The following is a 19,460-nucleotide window of genomic DNA, read 5'->3' as shown; positions in this document are numbered from 1 at the left end:
TACAGATGAGGTAACTAAGGCACAGAGAGAGAAAGTGACTTGCTAAAGGTCACACAGCAGACAAGTGACAGAACTGAGATTAGAACCCATGACCTTCTGACTACCAGGCCCATGCTTTATCCACTACATCATGCTGATGCCACTTCAACATTCTGTCACCTATGCAATTGAGTCCTCCTCCCACTCCTCCTCCTGGGTGGACTTGTTGGACTCCCACTCCTCTTCCTGGGTAGACTTATTGGCCTGGAAACTCCTTGGATACAGTAAGCACTCTGTAAATACTACTGATTGATTGCTTACATATCTTTGAAGTCTGTTGCATCCTCCAACCCGTTCTTTATTTTACTGTCTGGCTCCCTCTTGTAAGTTCCTTGAGGGCAGGGATTGTGTCTAATGACTCTACTGTACTCTCCCAAGTGCTCAGTACAGTGCTCTGCACAGTGTAAGTGTACAAAAAATACTACTGATTAAGTGAGCCAATTCAGCTATGGTTTGTAGTCCTAGTTCTCAGTGCAATGAAGCTAGAAGTAGCTTGGCCTAGTGGAAAGAACACGGACCTGGGATTCAGAGGACCCGGATTCTATTCCCAGCTCTGCCAGTTGCTTGCTGTGTGACCCTGGGCTAGTCACTTAATTTCTCTGTGCCTTAGTTTCTTCAACTATAAAATAGGGATGCGAAACCTGTTTTCCCTCCTACTTAGGCTGTGAGCCTTACATGGGATGGGGCTATGTCTGATCTGATTAACTTGTATCAACCCCAGAGCTTAGAACAGTGTTTAACACATATTAAGTACTTGACAAATACAATAAATAATAAACAAATGCAGTACTCTGCATAATGTGAGGGCTCAATAAACACTATTGGTTGAGTGAGCCTGTACAGCTTTGCTTTATAGTGTCAGGGCTTAGTCCAGTGCTCTGGGCAGTGTAAGCACTCAGGAAATACAATCGATTGAGTGAGCCAGTCCAGCCTCGGTGTGTGGTCCCAGAAATTGCTTGTCCTGGCAAAGTTGGCTTGTTCTGGACCAGCCATCCTCCAGCTCACGTGGATCCCCTTTGTGAGGGTAGGGTGGAATTTGGGGAGCAGCAATTGTATATCCTGCCCACAACCTCAAGGTCCTATGTTGGGGGTTGGCAGGGTGCTGTTTTTGTTATTTTTAATGGTATCTGTTAAGGCACTGTTCTAAGCTATGGGGTAGAGACAAGATAATCAGGTTGGACACTTCCCTGTCCCACATGGGGCTCACAGTCTTAATTCCCATTTTACCTATGAGGTAAATGAGGCACAGAGAAGCGAAGTGACTTGCTCAAAGTCACACAGCAGACAAGTGGCAGAGCCGGGGCTAGAACCCAGGTCCTTCAGACTCCCAGACCGGGCTCTATCCACTAGGCCATGCTGTCGGGGGTGGGGAGGGGATGGTGCTTTGGGGTTTCAGAACCATGTGGCTGAGGGAGAGGAACCTTGGGTCCCACCAGCCAAAATGACTGTCAATCAGTGTCTTTTCTGGAGGAGAGTTCCTCCCTCCTCTTCTGGTAGAAGAGTGTGGCTGATCCCTTGGGCTGGATCTCCCCACAGCCAGAGTCCCCGACCTGCCAGGGAACATCATGGCCAGAGGCAACATAATGTCCAGTGAAGTCAGGGAACGAGACATTCCCCTTTCCTAAGCCACTAGCCAAGCACTCAGCACTGCAAATGGAGAAGGCTAAGTGCACAGCTGGTGATAATCAATAGCAGTAGAGCATTAAAGGAGGGTTATGGACTCTTAGTACATCTTCAGTGGATATCATTAGAACTTTAAATGTGTTGGGATATGGATTCTGGCTGCAGGATTTGGAAAAGGAGGCGGCGACCAATGAATAATGTGTTGGAGACGTCGGACCATTAAGGGGGGCTTCGAGGGGAGCCCTGACCCACAGTTTTCCTGCCCTCTAAGCAGCCCTACCGTCAGTGAGGCCGATGCCTTTCACCCGTGGGAAGGGGCAGGAGACGAGGGACATCTGCCAGGGTCCACCCCCTCCTCCCACCCTCACCTCTTGGCCCCCTACTCTGTCAGTTACAAGAGGGTTGGGAAAGAAAGGTGTTGATGTTGAGCTGTCCCAGATGGGGGAAGTTTACTGGGGTGGCTGTTCAAATGGACTATGTGTAACAACTGGGGAGAACTTGAAGCAATGCCGAGGAAGTCTCACCAATTGGAAACTGATGAGGAACCCCCTACCCAGGATGGAGGTGGGGCTGGCCACCTGTGACCTCACCATGGTAACTGGACATGCACAGTGGCAAAGATAAGGCCACCCAGCAGGGGAAGCAGCATGGCCTAGTGGAAAGATCTCAGGGCCGGGAATCAGAGGACCTGGGTTCTAATCTCAGCTCTGCCACTTCTCTGCTGTGTGACCCAGGGTAAGTCACTTCACTTCTCTGGGCCTGAGTAACCTCATCTGTAAAAAGGGGATTAAGACTATGACCCCGCTGTGGGAAAAGGATTTTGTCCAACGCGATTTGCTTGGATTGCCCCCCAGCTCTTAGTACAGTGCCTGGCACAAAGTAAGCACTTAACATCCCACAATTATTATTATTATTATTCTCTGTGCCTCAGTCACCTCAACTGTAGAATGGGAATTCAATACTTCTTCTCCCTCCTACCTAGACTGTGACCCCTGTGTGGGACAGGGACTGTGTCTGACCTGACTGACTTGTATCAACCCTAGAGCTTAGAACTGTGGTTGACATAGAGTACGTGCTTAACAAAATATCATTAAAAAAGAGGGAATGATGACTTTTTATGTAGGGAGAGACTTAGTTGAGTGACCATGCTAAGTTGTGCAACATGCCAGGACTCACTAAGCCCGCACGGTACATGGGGAAGCAAAGAGACCTACAGCACCCCACCCTCTGGGTGCCACTCACACAAACCACCGGAGATATAATGTGAGCCCAAGAATGTGACAGCAGATTGTTCTGCAGGGTTTTTCTTCAGGCCGTCTGCCAGGCGATGAGGTCTGCAGAGACTCAGGCAATAAACTCAGCTCTACTCACATAACATGGCGGGGGTCCCTAGTCATCAGATAATTCAGAGCTGCTACGGGCCCAGTACCCAAGGATCGCTGCAATCTGATACTCTTCTATGTCCCCCATCCCTAATCTATTTTAATGTCCATCTTCTCTGGAGACTGTCAGCTCTTTGTGAGCAGGGATCACATCTATCAACTCTTTTGTACTGTAATTTCTTGAGCGCTTAGTACAGTCCACACTGCAAGCACTCAATATAATACCTCAGACTCACTGATTGATAGGAATGGGAGCAGAAGCAGGAATGGGAGAGGCAACAGGAGTGAGAATAGGATTGGCATTAGCAGCAGGAGTGGGAATGGGAGTGGGTGGCAGGTAGTTCCCTGCCTCAGGGCTACCAGTGTCCAAAACCGGCTTTGTAGCGGCGAGAGCCACCTGCCCATGTCTGGTCCCACGGCCTGTGCTGTCTCTGGCTGCCAATCACAGTGGGCTTGGCAGGACCGGGGCCCTAGGTGTGGGCAGGGGGAGCCGCCCAGGCCAGCCTGGCTGCACCGGTGACTCCTGTTCCTCAGGCCTTAGCTACATATCTATGGAGAGCAGTTCCTGGGTCCCTGTTTGGGGAAGAGGACCGGGGGATGGCTGCTCCGGTCACCATCAGGTCAGCTTTGAGTCTGGCCTCCAGACAACAGCCCTTTAGCCCCAGTAGTGGGGTAGAAATCCCACTACTGCCAGCTGGGCCAGTCTCGCTACTCCCGTAATCAAAGCCCGCCTAAAACCCCACCTCCTCCAACCAACCATTCCTAGTTGGTCTCCCAATATTCATTCATTCAATAGTATTTATTGAGCGCTTACTATGTGCAGAGCACTGTACTAAGCACTTGGAATGTACAAATCAGCAACAAATAGAGACAGTCCCTGCCCATTGATGGGCTTACAGTCTAATCGGGGAAAGACAGACAGACAAAAACAATAGCAAGAATAGAATCAATATCTAGAACCAACTATAGACCTTGGATTTAGCCACACCCTCCTTAGCTCTCACCATATATAGTTGTAAATATTTTCGTGCCTGTCTTCCCTGTTAGAGTGTAAGCTCCTTGTGGGCAAGAATTGTGTAATTCCATTGAACAGTTGACTTCACCAAGTGGGCACTCAATAAATCCTACTTCTACTGCTATTACTTCTCCTACTACTGTGACTGTTACTACTTTTAGGATGACTATTTCTAGTCAATCAATTATATTTATTGAGCATTTACTGTCTGGAGAGTACTGTTTTAAATGCTTGGGAGAGTAAAATATAACAGAGTTGGTACATATTTTCCCTACCCAAAACAAGTTTACAGTCTTAGAGGAAGAGCTGACAGTCTAGAGAAGTTTACAGTCTAGAATAGAAGCTTACAGTCTAGTATTTCTACCATGACCATTCAATCATATTTATTGAGTGCTTACTGTGTGCAGAGCACTGTACGAAGCACTTGGAAAGTATAATTCAGCAACTACTATTGTGAATACTAACACTACTATTACTACTATTATGACAACCTTTACTACGAATCCTAACACTCCTCCTCCTCCTCCTCCTCCTCTTCCTCCTCCACTTAGTGGAAAGAGCATGGGCTTGGGAGTTCGAGGTCATGGGTTCGCATCCCAGCTCTGCCACTTTTAAGCTGTGTGACTTTGGGCAAGTCACTTAACATCTGTGTGCCTCAGTTACCTCATCTGGAAAATGGGGATTAATAATAATAATGATAATGGTATTTGTTAAGTGCTTACTATGTGTGAAGCACTGTTCTAAGTGCTAGGGGGATACAAGGTGATCAGGTTGTCCCACGTGGGGCTCCCAGTCTTAATCCCCATTTTAAAGATGAGGACACCGAGGCACAGAGAAGTTAAGTGACTTGCCCAAAGTCACACAGCTGACAAGCAGTGGAGCAGGGATTAGAACCCATTACCTCTGACTCCCAAACCCGGGCTCTTTCCACTGAGCCACGCAGCTTCCCCCATGAGCCCCAGGTGGGACAACCTGATTATCTCATACCTACCCCAGCATTTAGAACAGTGCTTGATACAGTGCTTAACAAATACCATCATTATTATTACTACTGTGAATATTAGCACTACTATAGCTACTACTATTATTCATTCAATCGCATTTATTGAATGCTTGCTTTGTGCAGAACACTGTACTAAGCGCTTGGGAGAGTACAATTCAAGAATAAACAGACACATTCTCTGTCTACAGTGAGCTGGGAGGTGGCGGGGGGGGGGGGGGGGGGGAGACAGGCATTAATATAAATATAAATGAATAAATTACCTATATAATTTCCAGGGATACTACTACTATGAATACTAACACTATTATTTATATTATTATGACATCTACTGATGAAGACTGTGAGCCTCATGTGGGACAGGGACTGTGTCCAACCCAATTACCTTCTATCTACCCCAGCACTTAGTACAGTTTGTGGCACGTAATAAGTGCTTAACAAATACCATTATTATTACTCCTACTTCGATTATTTACTACTATTATTACTACTATGACTAGTACCATTACCGTGACTACTGCTATTAATACCACAACTACTCCTACCAGTCAGCCCCAACCATCTTTCACTCCACTTACCCATCCCTCACAGAGTATTTGGAGAAGCTCCCGAGGAACAGCACGGCGAGAGGGCCACACTGTTCTGACGCTGGATTTTCTGGCAGACACAGACTGGGTCCCTGAACTGCCTATCCTCCTGTCCAAACCCCTATTCAGGCCTTGAGGGATGCCAGGGAGATGTGGTTCTACTCCTCCACCTCTTGTCCACCTCTCTTCTCCCTCCCCACCATTGGCATTGAAGGCAGGATGGGAGCTCCAATGTTGCAACATTGTTTGGATTCTGTCTCAAAGCAGCCCATAGGGAGAGCAGTGGGAGGCTGGGAGAGAAGAATGGGATGAAATCAAACCTTCACTGAGCAACTGGAAGAAAGAAAGGGATGAAATCAAACCTTCACTGAGCAACTGGAAGAAAATTTCCAGAAGTCAGGGCCGGGATACGATGGGAATCAATCAGCATTACGGCAGAACCCTGAAAATTTGAGCCTGTGAGAAGGGGTGCATCGCTGCCCATCAGTGAGCTATGAAGTAACCTGCGCCAGGCCAGATGATCTGCTGTCCGATTTCCTGAGGAAGCAGGCAGGAATTCATTGTCTCACAGGAAATGAACCCGTGCTCCTCTTTCCTGCACCAGTGGGACATGAAGTATTTAGTCTACTGTACTCTTCCCAGTGGTTAGTACAGTGCTCTACACACACGTGATCTCCTCCTTGCCAAATCCAATGGCCTTTATTTCATCCTAATCCTCCTCGACTGTTCAGCTGCCTTTGACACTGTGGACCACCTCTTAGAGAAGCAGCATGGCTCAGTGGAAAGAGGTCGGGCTTGGGAGTCAGAGATCATGGGTTCTAATGCCGGCTCTGCCACTTGTCAGCTGTGTGACCATGGGCAAGTCACTTCACTTCTCTGTGCCTTAGTTCCCTCATCTGTAAAATGAGGATTAACTGTGAGCCTCACGTGGGACAACCTGATCATCCTGTATCTACCCCAGCACTTAGAACAGTGCTCTGCACACAGTAAGCACTTAACAAATACCAACATTATTATTATTATTCTGGAAAAATTATTCACCCTTGACTTCACTGACACTGTCCTCTCCTGGTTTTCCTCCTCGCTCTAGCTGCTCATTCTCAGTTACTTTTGCAGGTTCCTCCTCTATCTCCCACCCAACTGTGCAAGTCTCTCAAGGCTCAGTTCTGGGTCCCCTTCTAGTTTCCATTTACTCCCACTCCCTTAGGGAACTCTTTAACTCCTGTGGTTTCAATTCTATTAATGATTCTTAAATCTATATTTCCAATTATGATCTCCATCTTCCTCTGTAGTCTCATATTTCCTTCTGCCTTCAGAATATCTCTACTTGGATGTCCCTCTGACACCTCAAACTTAGCATGTTGAAAACAGAATCCCTCATCCTTTCACCCAAGCTCATTCAATAGTATTTATTGAGCGCTTACTATGTGCAGAGCACTGTACTAAGCGCTTGGGATGAACAAGTCGGCAACAGATAGAGACAGTCCCTGCCGTTTGACGGGCTTACAGTCTAATCGGGGACCTCCCCGTAATTTTCCTATCAATATGGATAGCACCACCATCCTCCCCGTCTCACAAGCCCTCGACTCAACTCTCTCATTCAAATGCCATATATAATGTCACCAAATCCTGTTGGCTCTACATTCATAACATCCAACAGCAGTTTCCATCCAAACTGCTGCCTCATTAATACAGTCACTTATCCTATGTCACCTTGATTACTGTATCAACCTCCTTGCTGACCTCCTAGCCTCCTTCCTGTCTCTCCCCACTCCAGTCCCTACCTCACTCTGCTGCCCAGGTTACTTTTCTACAAAACTGTTCAGTCCATGTTTCCTCAGGAATCTCCAGTGGTTGCCCATGCACATCCAGATCGAATGGAAACTTATTGGCTTTAAATCACTCAGCTTGCCCTCTTCTAACTTACTGCGCTGATTTCCTGCTCACTGTAGCTTGATTTCCTCCTCCTATAGCCACTGGCCTCTCACTCTTGTCCTGTCTCTGACCTGGAACACTCTCCCTCCCTCTACTCTCTCCACCTTCAAAACATTATTAAGGTCACATCTTCTCCAAGAGGCCTTCCCCAATTAAGCCATCTTTCCCTTAACTCACTCTTCCTTCTGCTTTGTCTATACATTTTGTTCTGTGACCTTTGGACATTTGATAGTCACCCTACCCCCAACCCCACAGCACTTACGTACATAACTTTAAATTATATATCATAAATTACTTATTTATTCATATTAATGTCTGTTGCCCCCTTGAGACTGTATGCTTGTTATGGGAAGGAAATGTATCTGCTAATTCTGTTGTATCGTTCTCTCCCCAAAGTTTAATACAGTACTCTGAATTTAGTAAGTGTTCAATAAATATGACTGATTAACTTCATTTTTGACAGATGATCACTCTCCCCGCCTTCAAAACCTATTAGAATTCCATCTCTTCCAAGAGGCCTTCCCCAACTAAACCCTCATTACCTCTATTCCCTCCCTGTTCCGCATCATCCTTGCACTAGGATATGTACCCTTCATCCACCCTAAGCCCCACATTGCTTATGCATATCCATAATTTATTTTAACATCTACCTCCCACCCTCTAGACTGTAAGCTCCTTGTGGGCAGAGAACATATCCACCAACTCGTTACATTCTACTCTCCCAAAAGCTTAGTACAGTGCTATGCACACAGAAAGCTCTCAAAAAATACTGTGAAGCAGCATGGCCTAGTGGAAAGAGCATGGGGCCTGGGTTCTAATCCTGACTCTGCCACGTGTCTGCTCTGTGACCTTGGGCAAATCACTTCACTTCTCTTTGCCTCCATTTCCTCTTCTGTAAAATGGGGATTGAGACTGGGAACCTTATGTGGAACAGGGAGTGTGTTCAACCTGATTATCTTGTATCTACCCCAGGACTTAGTACAGTGCCAGGCACATAGTAAATGCTTAACAAATACCACAATTATAATTATTACCTTTGAATGATTGATTGCATCCAGTAAACGCTCAAGAAATTCCTTTGATTGATTAGATGGTTGAGAAACACGGACCCAGCTCTCCCCACTGAGAACACTGGGGTGTCTTCACCCACAGGATCAATTGCTCCCTGGGCCTGGGGGGAGCCAAACTTGGCAGTGACACTGACCTCGGGGGCATGACCGGCCCCAGCTGTGCCCCTGGAGAGTTCTGGCTATTGCAGCACCAGATGCTGCAGACAGCAAACATGACAGCACAACAAGGAGTTGTGCCTCATTTACTTCATCTGTAAAATGGGGACTCTGAACCCCAAATGGGACATAATCCACTGCCCAGATTATCTTTCTATAGAAATGTTCAGGAGGTTACCCCCCTTCTCAAAAATCTCCAGTGGTTGTCTATCCACCTCTGTATAAAACAATAAACCCCTCACTATTGGCTTCAAAGCTCTCGATCACCTTGCCCGCTCCTACCTCACTTCCCTTCTCTCTTTCTACATCGCAGCCCACACACTCCGTTCCTCTACCACTAACCTTCTCACTGTGCCTCATTCTTGCCTGTCTCGCCGTTGACCCATGGCCCACATCCTACCTCTGGCCTGGAAAGCCTTCCCTCCTCAAATCTGCCAAATAATTATTCATTCAATCATTCATTCATTCAATCGTATTTACTGAGGGTTTACTGTGTGCAGAGCACTGTACTAAGTGCTTGGAAAGTACAATTCAGCAACATATAGAGACAATCCCTACCCAACAACGGGCTCACAGTCTAGAAGTGGGGAGACAGACATCAAAACAAAACAAACCAGACAGGCACCAATAGTGTCAACATAAATAAATGGAATTATAAATATAGATATATACACATTATTAATTAAATAGAATAATAAATGTGTACATATATACACAAGTGCTGTGGGGCGGGGAAGGGGTAGAGAGAGGGAGGGAGTTGGGGTGATGGGGAGGGGAGGAGGAGCAGAGGAAAAATGGGACTCAGTCTGGGAAGACCTCTTGGAGGAGGTGAGCTTTCAGTAGGGCTTTGAAGGAGGGAAGTGTGCTAGTTTGGTAGATGTGAGAAGGGAGGGCATTCCAGGCCAGAGGTAGGATGTGGGCCAGGGGATGGCGGAACAGGTGAGAATGAGGCACAGTGAGGAGGTTATCACCAGAGGATCAGAGAGTGTGGGCTGGGCTCTAGAAGGAGAGTAGGGAGGTGAGGTAGGAGGGGACAAGGTGATGGAGAGTTTTGAAGCCAGTAGTGAGGAGATTTTGCTTGATAATCACTCTTGCCCCATTCCTAAGCCCTACTGAAGGTGCACCTCCTCCAATAGGCCTCCCTAGACTAAGCCCTGCTTTTCCTCAGCTCCCCCTCCCTCTGTGTCACCAAGACTTGCTCCCTTTACTCTTCCCCCATCCTGCCCCACAGCACTTTCCTATATATATATATATATATATATGCTTCTATAATTCTATTTATTTATATTGATGCCTGTTTACTTGTATTGATGTCTGTCTCCCTGCCCTTAGACTGTTAGCGCTTTGTGGGAAGGGATTGTCTCTCTTTATTGTTGTATTTTCCAAACACTTAGTACAGTGCTCTGCCTGCAGTAAGCGCTCAATAAAACAATTGAATGAATGAATGAATGGCAGGGACCGTGTCCAACCTGATTTGCTTGTATCCACCCCAGCAGTTAGTACAGTGGCTGGCACATAGTAAGTGCTAATGGATACCTTTATTATTATTATTATTATTAAGCAGCCTTTTGGGGAGCCCAAAGTGGCTGGGACCAGGAGTTGCTCCCGGCCACCACAGCACTCACAGGTGACAGTCACGGTTCTGTCTTCTTCCAGGACCAATGACAGCCGTGCATTTGCCAACCCTCATACTGGGACAGTGGCATTGCCAGCAGGCACAAGGACCCTCCAGTCTCACAGGTCATCAGCATCACCTGGGCCCTAGGGTCCAGATACTGACCACCAGCTCCCCCCCAGCCCAGTCCACTTCCCCCAGCCTCTGCTCTCACCGTACACCATGGCTCCTCCGGTCTCATGCAGAAAGCGAAATCGATGGTTCTTAAACAACCAGATCGTTAAGATGGTGAGGATGAGCAGAAAATTGAAAACCAGCAATTCCACAGCTCCCTGATGCTGAAACTGATACTCATCCTTCACGGACAGGAATCTCGGCTGGCTTCCCATCCCAGCTTCGTTCCCGGGCTCTCTCTGTGAATTCCCAGGTGCGGCCAGGGGCGGAGGGCCCGACTCTCCCAGGAGAAAGTCCGGCTGCCGAAGACTTTCACCAGCACCGCATCCCCGGGCTGCCTCGTAACACACGGCCCCAGCTCGAGATTCAGCTGGCTTCTCCTTACAACTTCCTGTTTCTCTCTTAAAGCAGCCTCAGCCCTTTTCTCCCAACCAGGGGGAGGCTCACATCACCGCTCTCCGCTCCTTCGGCCCCACGAGGCGATGGAAAGCGGCTTCCCAGGGCACCGTGTTTGCCAGGGAGTGGTTCTCCCCGCAGCCCCAGGGTAGGAAGAGCAGGCCTTGTGAGAACCTGACGAGGGGGCCTTGTGAGGGGGTGGAAGCGGGTTTGCTTTCCTGCCACAGGGAGGCTGGGTGGAAAGATAGGCCTGGGGTTGGAAATGGGAAAGCGGTCACCTGATGACAGCAGTCCTGAAGGCAATGTCCGGGCTGTGGCACCGTGGAGCGGAGATGCCCCTGGCCCCTAGCCCCTCCCCAGGCTTGGACGAGATGCCACTGGGAGCCTTGCCCAGTGCTGGAAACCCATCCCTGGGCTTTGTCTCTTGGGTTTCCAGCAGGAGGGAGATAGCTTTTCTGGGATTCTGGAAGGTTTGATTCTGCCTGTCACAGGTCCCTGCCCAGGTAGGGCCACACAGGCAACCTTTGCCCGCTGGGCCAGTTAGGAAACATAAAGCAAATGAAAAGATGCATCGTCTCTTCCCAGCCAGTGGACCGGCCTAATAATAATAGTCATAACTGTGGTATTTGGTCAGCGCTTACTATGTGCCAGGCACTATACTAAGTGCTGGAATGGATACGAGCAAATCGGGTTGGACAGAGTTCCTGCCCCACATCAGCCTCAGAAGTCTTCATCCTCATTTTCCAGATGAGGTAACGGAGGCATAGAGACATTAAGTGACTCATCCAAGGTCACATAGCAGAAGGGGTCAAGATTAGAACCCTGGTCCTTCTGACAACCAAGCCTGTGTTCTACCCACTAAGCCACACTGCTTGGCCCTGGTGCTTTGCTGAGTCCTATGAGAAACTGGCAGGGTCTATGGAACCCACTCACCCCAGCAGCTGGTCTCCCCACAAAGGGATTCAGGGGCTCAGGAGCTGGTGGCACTCTGCCAATCAATCAATCAATCAGTCGATCTATGGTATCTACTGATCACTTGCTGTACACAGAGCACTGTACAACTGAACACTTGAGAGGATACAATGCAGTTGGTAATAATAATAATAATAGCATTTGTTAAGCACTTGCAGTGTGCAAAGCACTGTTCTAAGCGCTGGAGAGGATAGAAGGAGATCAGGTTGTCCGACGTGGGGCTCACAGTTTTAATTCCCATTTTACAGATGAGGGAACTGAGGCACAGAGAATTTAAGTGACTTGCCCAAAGTCACCCAGCTGACAAGCGGCGGAGCAGGGATTTGAACCCATGACCTCTGACTCCTCAGCCCGTGCTCTTTCCACTGAGCCACACTGCAGACACAATCCCTGCCCTCGACTAGCCTGCAATCTAGCAGGGGGAACCCTACAATATATGTCAGGTAGGGGAAAATTACAGTTGGGGTAGCACAGCCCTCAGGCCAGGGTAGATGCCCAGGCAATGGGGAATCTTCCAGCCCAGGACTTGGGAACCAACAACGTCTGCCGTGGTTCTACCCTGATGAACAATCCTTCGCCACGCTACCCTCTGACGCTGGCAGAGAGGTAGCATTGCCCACATTGTCCCCCAAAGACAGAGAGGTTGAGCTCCCACGCTCCCCCTGAACCAGGTGTTCGCCAAGTCCACTTTGTCTTCACATTTCTGGCTGGGAGGCTTTTCCTCTCAACTTTGCTACCTCCATCTCCTCACACACTCTTCCTTTGACTTGCAACTTCCTCCTTCCCCACTCAGACAGACCACAGCTCTCACCACATTCAAAGCCCTCCTAAAATCCCACTTCCTCCAGAAAGCTCCCCACAGTTAATTTCCCAGCACCTAAGCCACATCATCCCGAACGATTCTCAACTTATTTATGCTCTCCTCAGCACTCAAGTATGTCCAATCAGTTTGTTTATTTTGACCTAACTAAAAATATTTACAGCTAGAGTTCTCTTCACCATTGCTCCTTGTGGATATGGAATGGGTCGCTTTGTCATTCTGTACTTTCAAGCTCCTACTATAGTGCACTTGACCAATGGGTGTTCAGTAAGTGCTTGCTCTACTCTCCCGCCCCACCCCACCCCCCAGTGCTTGTGTATCTATGTACATAACTATAATTCTATTTATTTACATTAATGCCTGTTTACTTATTTTGCTATGTATATATCTATAATTCTATTTATTTCTATTTATGCTATTTTTGCCTGTTTACTTGTTTTGATGTCTGTCTCCCCCGTTCTAGACTCTAAGCCCATTTTAGGCAGGGATTGTCTCTCTTTATTGCTGAATTGTACTCTCCCAAGCACTTAGTACAGTGCTCTGCACAGGGTAAGCGCTCAATAAATACGACTGAATGAATGAATGAAAATATTGCTGATCCCACTACTACTATATTGTTACATTGTTGTATTGTACTCTCCCAAGTGCTTAGTACGTTGTTCGGCAAACAATAAGTGTTCAATAAATATGATTGACTAACTGCCTGGCTACTACAATATTACTACTTTTCTACTAGTATTCGACTACTAATCCTTCCAATCAATCATTGTTATTTATTAAGTGTTACTGAGTGGAGAGCACTGTACTAAGCTCTTGAGAGAGTATAATACAACAGAGTTGGTAGATATGTTCCCTGCCCTCAACAAGCTTAAAGTCTAGAGTTTTTCTCCCATCTTTCTTAATTGATCTATTATTATATCATACGTATTAATAATGTTTGTATTTGTTAAGGGCTTACTATGTGTGGGGCACTATTCTAAGGCTCACATGAGGCTCACAGTCTTAATCCCTCTTTTACAGGTGAGGTAACTGAGGCACTGAGAAGTTGTGAGTTGCCCAGAGTCTCACAGCTGACAGGTGGAGGAGCGGGGATCAGAACCCATGAACCCTGACTCATAAGCCCGTGCCCTTTCCACTGAGCCATGCTGCTTCTCTAGTGCTTACTGTGTGCAGAGCACTGTACTAAGTGCTTAGGAGAGTACAATACAACAGAATTGGTAGGCATGTTCCCTAACCACAACAAGCTTACAGGCTAGAGCTTTCCTCCCATCTTAAATGAACATACATTCAGTCCTCCCAAGCAGTAAGCTTCCTTCAAGATGGAAGCTTAATGAATACCACAGTTACTATTACCATTATTATTATGATGGTGACTATAATTATCATTGCTTCTACTAATAATAATAATGGTATTTCTTAAGCGCTTATTATGTGCCAAGCACTGTTCTAAGCACTGGGATAGATAGAAGGCTATCAGGTTGTCCCATGTGGGGCTCACAGTCTTAATCCCCATTTTACAGATAAGGAAACTGAGGCACAGAGAAGTTAAATGACTTGCCCAAAGTCATACAGCAGACAAGTAGCTGATCTGGGATCCCGGCTACACTGCTTGTTAGCTGTGTGACCATGGGCAAGTCACTTAACTTCTCTGTGCCTCAGTTACCTCACCTGTAAAATGGGGATGAAGACTGTGAGCCCTATGTGGGACAGCCTGATTACCTTGTATCTACCCCAGCGCTTAGATCAGAACGTGGCACATAGTAAGTGCTTAACAAATACCAACATTATTATTATTAGAACCCATGACCTCTGACTCCCAAGCCCATGCTCTTTCCACTCTGACTCCCAAGCCCATGCTCTTTCCCCTAAACCATGCCACTTCTCATTATTACTGTTATTATTAGCATTGTTAGTTGTTAGATGCCCTGCTCATTGGAGTTACTGGAGGATTTGAGAAGCTGTGTGTCCCAATAATTTGATTTTATTGTGACACCCGGATGGGCTTAGGGGTGGCATTCACCACTGGGGGACGAATGGCCAACAACCCCATGAAAGGAGCCCAAGGGCTAGGAACCCCCTGCAGACTTAAGTCACAGTCAGCAGTTGCCACCACTGACTTTCAGCAGAGGTAGTGGCTGTTGAAAGCACTTTTCTGGCTCCTAGGATGCATGAGACTAGCTGCTCTCTGGCAAGTGGAGGGGTGCTCTCTTGCCTTCTACTGCTCCGTGGCTCCCTGGATTTCCAGGTTTCTCCAGAGTGGAGGTGGCCATGATGCTGAGCCCATTCTAATGGTATGCTGCCCTTAGCCGTAGAGGTGCTCCTGGACTGGGATCCAGCCTCTGTCCATCAGCTTTAAAACACTCAATCACTTTGTCCCCTCCTATCTCACCTCGCTACTCTCCTACTTGGATCCAATCTGCACACCTCGCTCCTGTAACGTTAACCTTCTCACTGTACCTCAATCTCGTCCAGCGTGGCTTAGTGGAAAGAGCACGGGCTTGGAAATCAGAGGCCGTAGGTTCAAATCCTGCATCCACCACTTGTCAGCTGTGTGACTTTGGGCAAGTCACTTAACTTCTCTGTGCCTCAGTTACCTCATCTGTAAAATGGGGATTAAGATTGTGAGCCCCGCGTGGGACAATCTGATGACCTTGTATCTGCCCCAGTGCTTAGAACAGTGCTTGGCACATAGTAAGCGCTTAACAAACACCATCATTAATCACTGCCAACCTCTCGTTTACATCCTGCCTCTGGTCTGGATCACCCTCCTTCCTCATATCCAACAGACAATGACTCCCAGCTTTCAAAGCCTTACTGAAGGCACATCTCCCCCAAGATGCCTTCCCTGAATAAACCCTTCTTTCCTCTTCTCCCACTCCCCATTGCTTTGCCCTGACTGGCTACCTTTATTCATCCCCCCTCCCAGCCCCACAGCTCTTATGTACATAACTGTAATTATATTTATTTATATTAATGTCTGTCTCCCCCTCTAGACTGTAAGCTCACTGTAGTCAGGAAATGTGTCAGTTATACTGTTATACTGTGCTCTCCAAAGCACTTAGTACTGTGCTCTGCACACAGTAAGCGCTCAATAAAAATGATTGACTGCCCACCTGCCCGCCCTGTGGGTTGTGCCTTTACAGCTTTGTAGGGTCCCCATTTGACTGCTGGCAGCTGGAGGCTTATTAGAAACCTGGCCTGATGCCCTAGAGTCTTCTTGGAGACAGTGCACCCTTCCAAAGTCTTAGAACAGTGCTCTGCACATAGTAAGGGCTCAATAAATACCATCAATTGATTGATTGACTGACTGTGGCCACCCCGAGGAGCAGAGAAAGCTCCCCTGCCCTTCCCTTAAGCTTTCCAACCCATCTGGGTCGGAACCAGGTGGTGAGGCTGGGGAATGGAGAAGCGAGGGGGTGGGAGGTGTTGGTGCAGAAGGAGGGAGGATGTGACTTATTCACTGTTCCCTGAGGGCGGAGCTGTTTATCACACTGAGCAGACTGGGGAGCACTGTTCTCCCCTGAAGAACCATCTGCCACCCACTGAGCTCTCTGAGTCAAAGGCTTGGCTCTGCGGTCCCCTCCCTGAGGGAGTAACTCCTGAAAATCAGGGACCACACCACAGACTTCTCTGGGACTCCTGCCTCAATCGATCGATCATTCATATTTATTGAGCACTTACTATATGGAGAGCACTGAACTAAGTGCTTGGAAGAATACAATATAACCGAGTTGGTAGACGTTTCCTGCCCACGATGAGCTTAAAGTCAAGAGGGTAATACAGACATTAATATAAATAAATTATGGATATGGGCGTAAGTGCTGTGGGGCTGAGGGAAGAGTGAATGAAGAATGCAAAGCCAAGTGCAAGGGTGATGTAGAAGAAAGTGGGAGAAGAAATGAGGGCTTAGTCTTGGAAGGTCTCTTGGAGGAGATGGCTCTTTAACAAGGCTTTGAAGGTGGGGAGAGTGTTCGTCTGTTGGATATGAAGAGGGAGGGAGTTCCAGGCCAGAGGTAGGACGTGGGTGAGGGGCCGTCAGTGAGATAGGCGAGATCAGGGTACAGTGAGAGGGTTGGCATCAGAGGAGAAAAATGTGCAGGCAATATTGTAGTAGGAAATCAGGCAGAAAAGTGAAGGTGGAGGGGTAAGGTAATTGAATATTTTAAAGTCCATGGTGAGGAGTTTTTGTTTGATATGGAGGTGGATGGGCAACCGCTGGAGGTTTTTGAGGAGTGGGGAAATGTGGTCTGAATGGTTTTGTAGAAAAATGATCCAGGCAGCGAGTGAAGTATGGACTGGAGTGTGGAGGGATAGGAAACAAGGAGGTCAGCAAAGAAGCTAGTAGAGTAATCAAGTTTGGATATGAGTGAGCTTGGATCAATGTGGTAGTACTTTGGATAGAGAGGAAAGGGTGGATTTTAGCCATTTAATAATGGTTGAACCACAGGATTTGGTGACAGACTCAGTATGTGGATTGAATGAGAGAACTGAGTCCCATGCTTTGTCCATTGAGCCACTTTTCCAAGTGCTTAGTACAGTGCTCTCCCCGATTAGACTGTAAGCCCGTCAAATGGCAGGGACTGTCTCTATCTGTTGACTTGTTCATTCCAAGTGCTTAGTGCAGTGCTCTGCACATAGTAAGCGCTCAATAAATACTATTGAATGAATGAATGCTCTCCACAAGAATAATAATAATAATAATAATAATGGCATTTGTTAAGCACTTACTATGTGCCGAGCACTGTTCTAAGTGCTGAATACTACTGATTGACCTAGCCATTGTCCAGGAGAGGATACACAGAGAGATGAGTGGGAGAACAGGAGTGGTCCAAGGACATCCAGGCCCCCAGGCAGGAGGGCCTCCATTTCACTTTCCCTGTGTCTTTCAGTTAATCAACCAGTGTTATTTATTAAGCACTTACTGCATGCAGAGGGCTGTACTAAGCCCGAGGGTGAGTGCAGTAGAATTAGCAGACACTATCCCTGTCCTCGAGGAGTTTACAATCTATCAGGGATAGGAGGCTCTAAAATAACATTCAGATCGAGGGGCCAGTGGAGTATAAGTATCCAAAATGGGATCAAAATCAATCCCAGAGGCTGAGAGGCTGGGGATCCCCAGGGGGGCGGTCACAGCTTCTCTGGACCAGCTTTGGGAGGAGAGGAAATTTTTTTTTATGGTTTTGGTTAACTGCTTACTGTGTACCAGTTACCATACTGACCTCTGAGATAGAAACAAGCTATTCACATTGGACACAGTCGTTACCCCACAAGGGGCTCACAGTCATAATCCTCATTTTACAGATGAGGAAATTGAAGCACAGAGAAGTTAAGTGACTTGCACAAGGTCCCATGACACACAAGTGTCAGAACTGGGATAAGAACCCATGTCCTCCGACTCCCAGGCCCTTGGTCTTTTCACTAGGACGCACTGCTATTCCTTCAGGTAAGAGATCAAGTTAATTCAATCATATTTATTGAGCACTTTCTATGTGATGAGCACTTACTAAATACTTGGGAGAGTATAATATAACAGTAAACAGTCGCATTCTCTACCCACAATGATCTTACAGTCTAGCTGTCAGCAGTACAGATGCTCATGGTGCTACCCCGGCAGGTCTCTTGGAGAGCCCATTTTTCCTTTCTTATCTTGGGGGAGGAGTTCCTTAGGGATTAACTAGATTTTTTAATTCTGGCCATGGAAGGCAAGGTTGTGGTAGTAATACTACCTGGTAATAATACTGTGTGCCAAGCACTGTACTAAGCACTGGGGTAGGTACAAGATAATCAGGCCGGACACAGTCCCTGTCCCGCATGGGCTCATAGTCTAAATAGGAGGGTGAACAAGGAGTCACTGGGAACTGGGACATGAGGGCTCATTTTGAAACGGGACAAATCAATAGATAAATTAGTGGTACCACATGTCCCCTGGGACATGGTAGTGATTGTCAGGCAGACAGTCAGTCAATCATATATAATGAGCGCTTACTGTGTATAGAGAACTGTACTAAGTGCTTGGGAGAGTACAATATAACAATAAACAGACACATTCCCTGCCCACAATGAGTCTAGAGGGGGAGATAAACATTAATATCAATAAAAAAATAAATTACAGACTGTGCACTGGGATGTGGGAGGACATTGTAATGGAAAGAGGAAGGTACGTATGTCTGCCTAAGGAAGAATTTGCCAGGGAAAGAGCTCAGATTCTGTGGGTCAAGTCCGCGGTTGCTCTCCTTTCCTCCATCTAGAATGGTCACTCAGCGTGGATGCCCATGTTTCAAGTGTTTAGCCACTGTTTTGGGCCTTAGGCAATCCCACCTTCTGCACCAAATTTCCTTGAAATTCACTCACAAAAACAAAATCCATCTCCCAAACCAGGTTAAACTCAGCATGCGCACCAATTGACTTGGCAATCTCCCGTAGCCGGTTTTGCAGGTCTGCCTTCCTTGTTGGCCAGTTTTTTTTGTAGTGACAGAGGATGGGGAACCAGTTTCCCTGACCTGCTACCCAGATGTGGGCAGGTCACTTTAAATTACCGATGCCGTGAGAAGGTCCGTTTGTTTCTAGCCTTAATCGGGACTGGGTTCAGACCCCTAGATTATGGCTTCATCACCCCTTGATAGAAAGGATGGAAACTAAAGGAAATCTCAAGAATTAACATTAATAATGTTAAATG

The 19,460-nt window shown here is 47.2% G+C and overlaps 1 protein-coding gene across 2 annotated transcripts in view; it reads right to left on the bottom strand.

The window, feature by feature from the left end:
• SLC9A9 (solute carrier family 9 member A9) overlaps window positions 1-11,166 on the bottom strand; it is a 378,100-nt gene extending 366,934 nt beyond the window's left edge. The window contains exon 1 of one of the 2 annotated variants that reach the window (XM_029074247.2): window positions 10,637-11,166. In XM_029074247.2, coding sequence (XP_028930080.1) covers window positions 10,637-10,811 — 175 coding nt within the window. In that variant the 5' untranslated portion in view covers window positions 10,812-11,166. The remainder of the gene's footprint in view (window positions 1-10,636) is intronic. The other variant, XM_029074237.2, reaches the window with a different exon arrangement.
• Window positions 11,167-19,460: the final 8,294 nt, after the last annotated feature.

Source organism: Ornithorhynchus anatinus, chromosome 1 (genome assembly GCF_004115215.2).
Source record: "Ornithorhynchus anatinus isolate Pmale09 chromosome 1, mOrnAna1.pri.v4, whole genome shotgun sequence".
Classification (NCBI taxonomy): domain Eukaryota; kingdom Metazoa; phylum Chordata; class Mammalia; order Monotremata; family Ornithorhynchidae; genus Ornithorhynchus; species Ornithorhynchus anatinus.
This window is presented reverse-complemented; position numbering and strand designations above follow the sequence as displayed.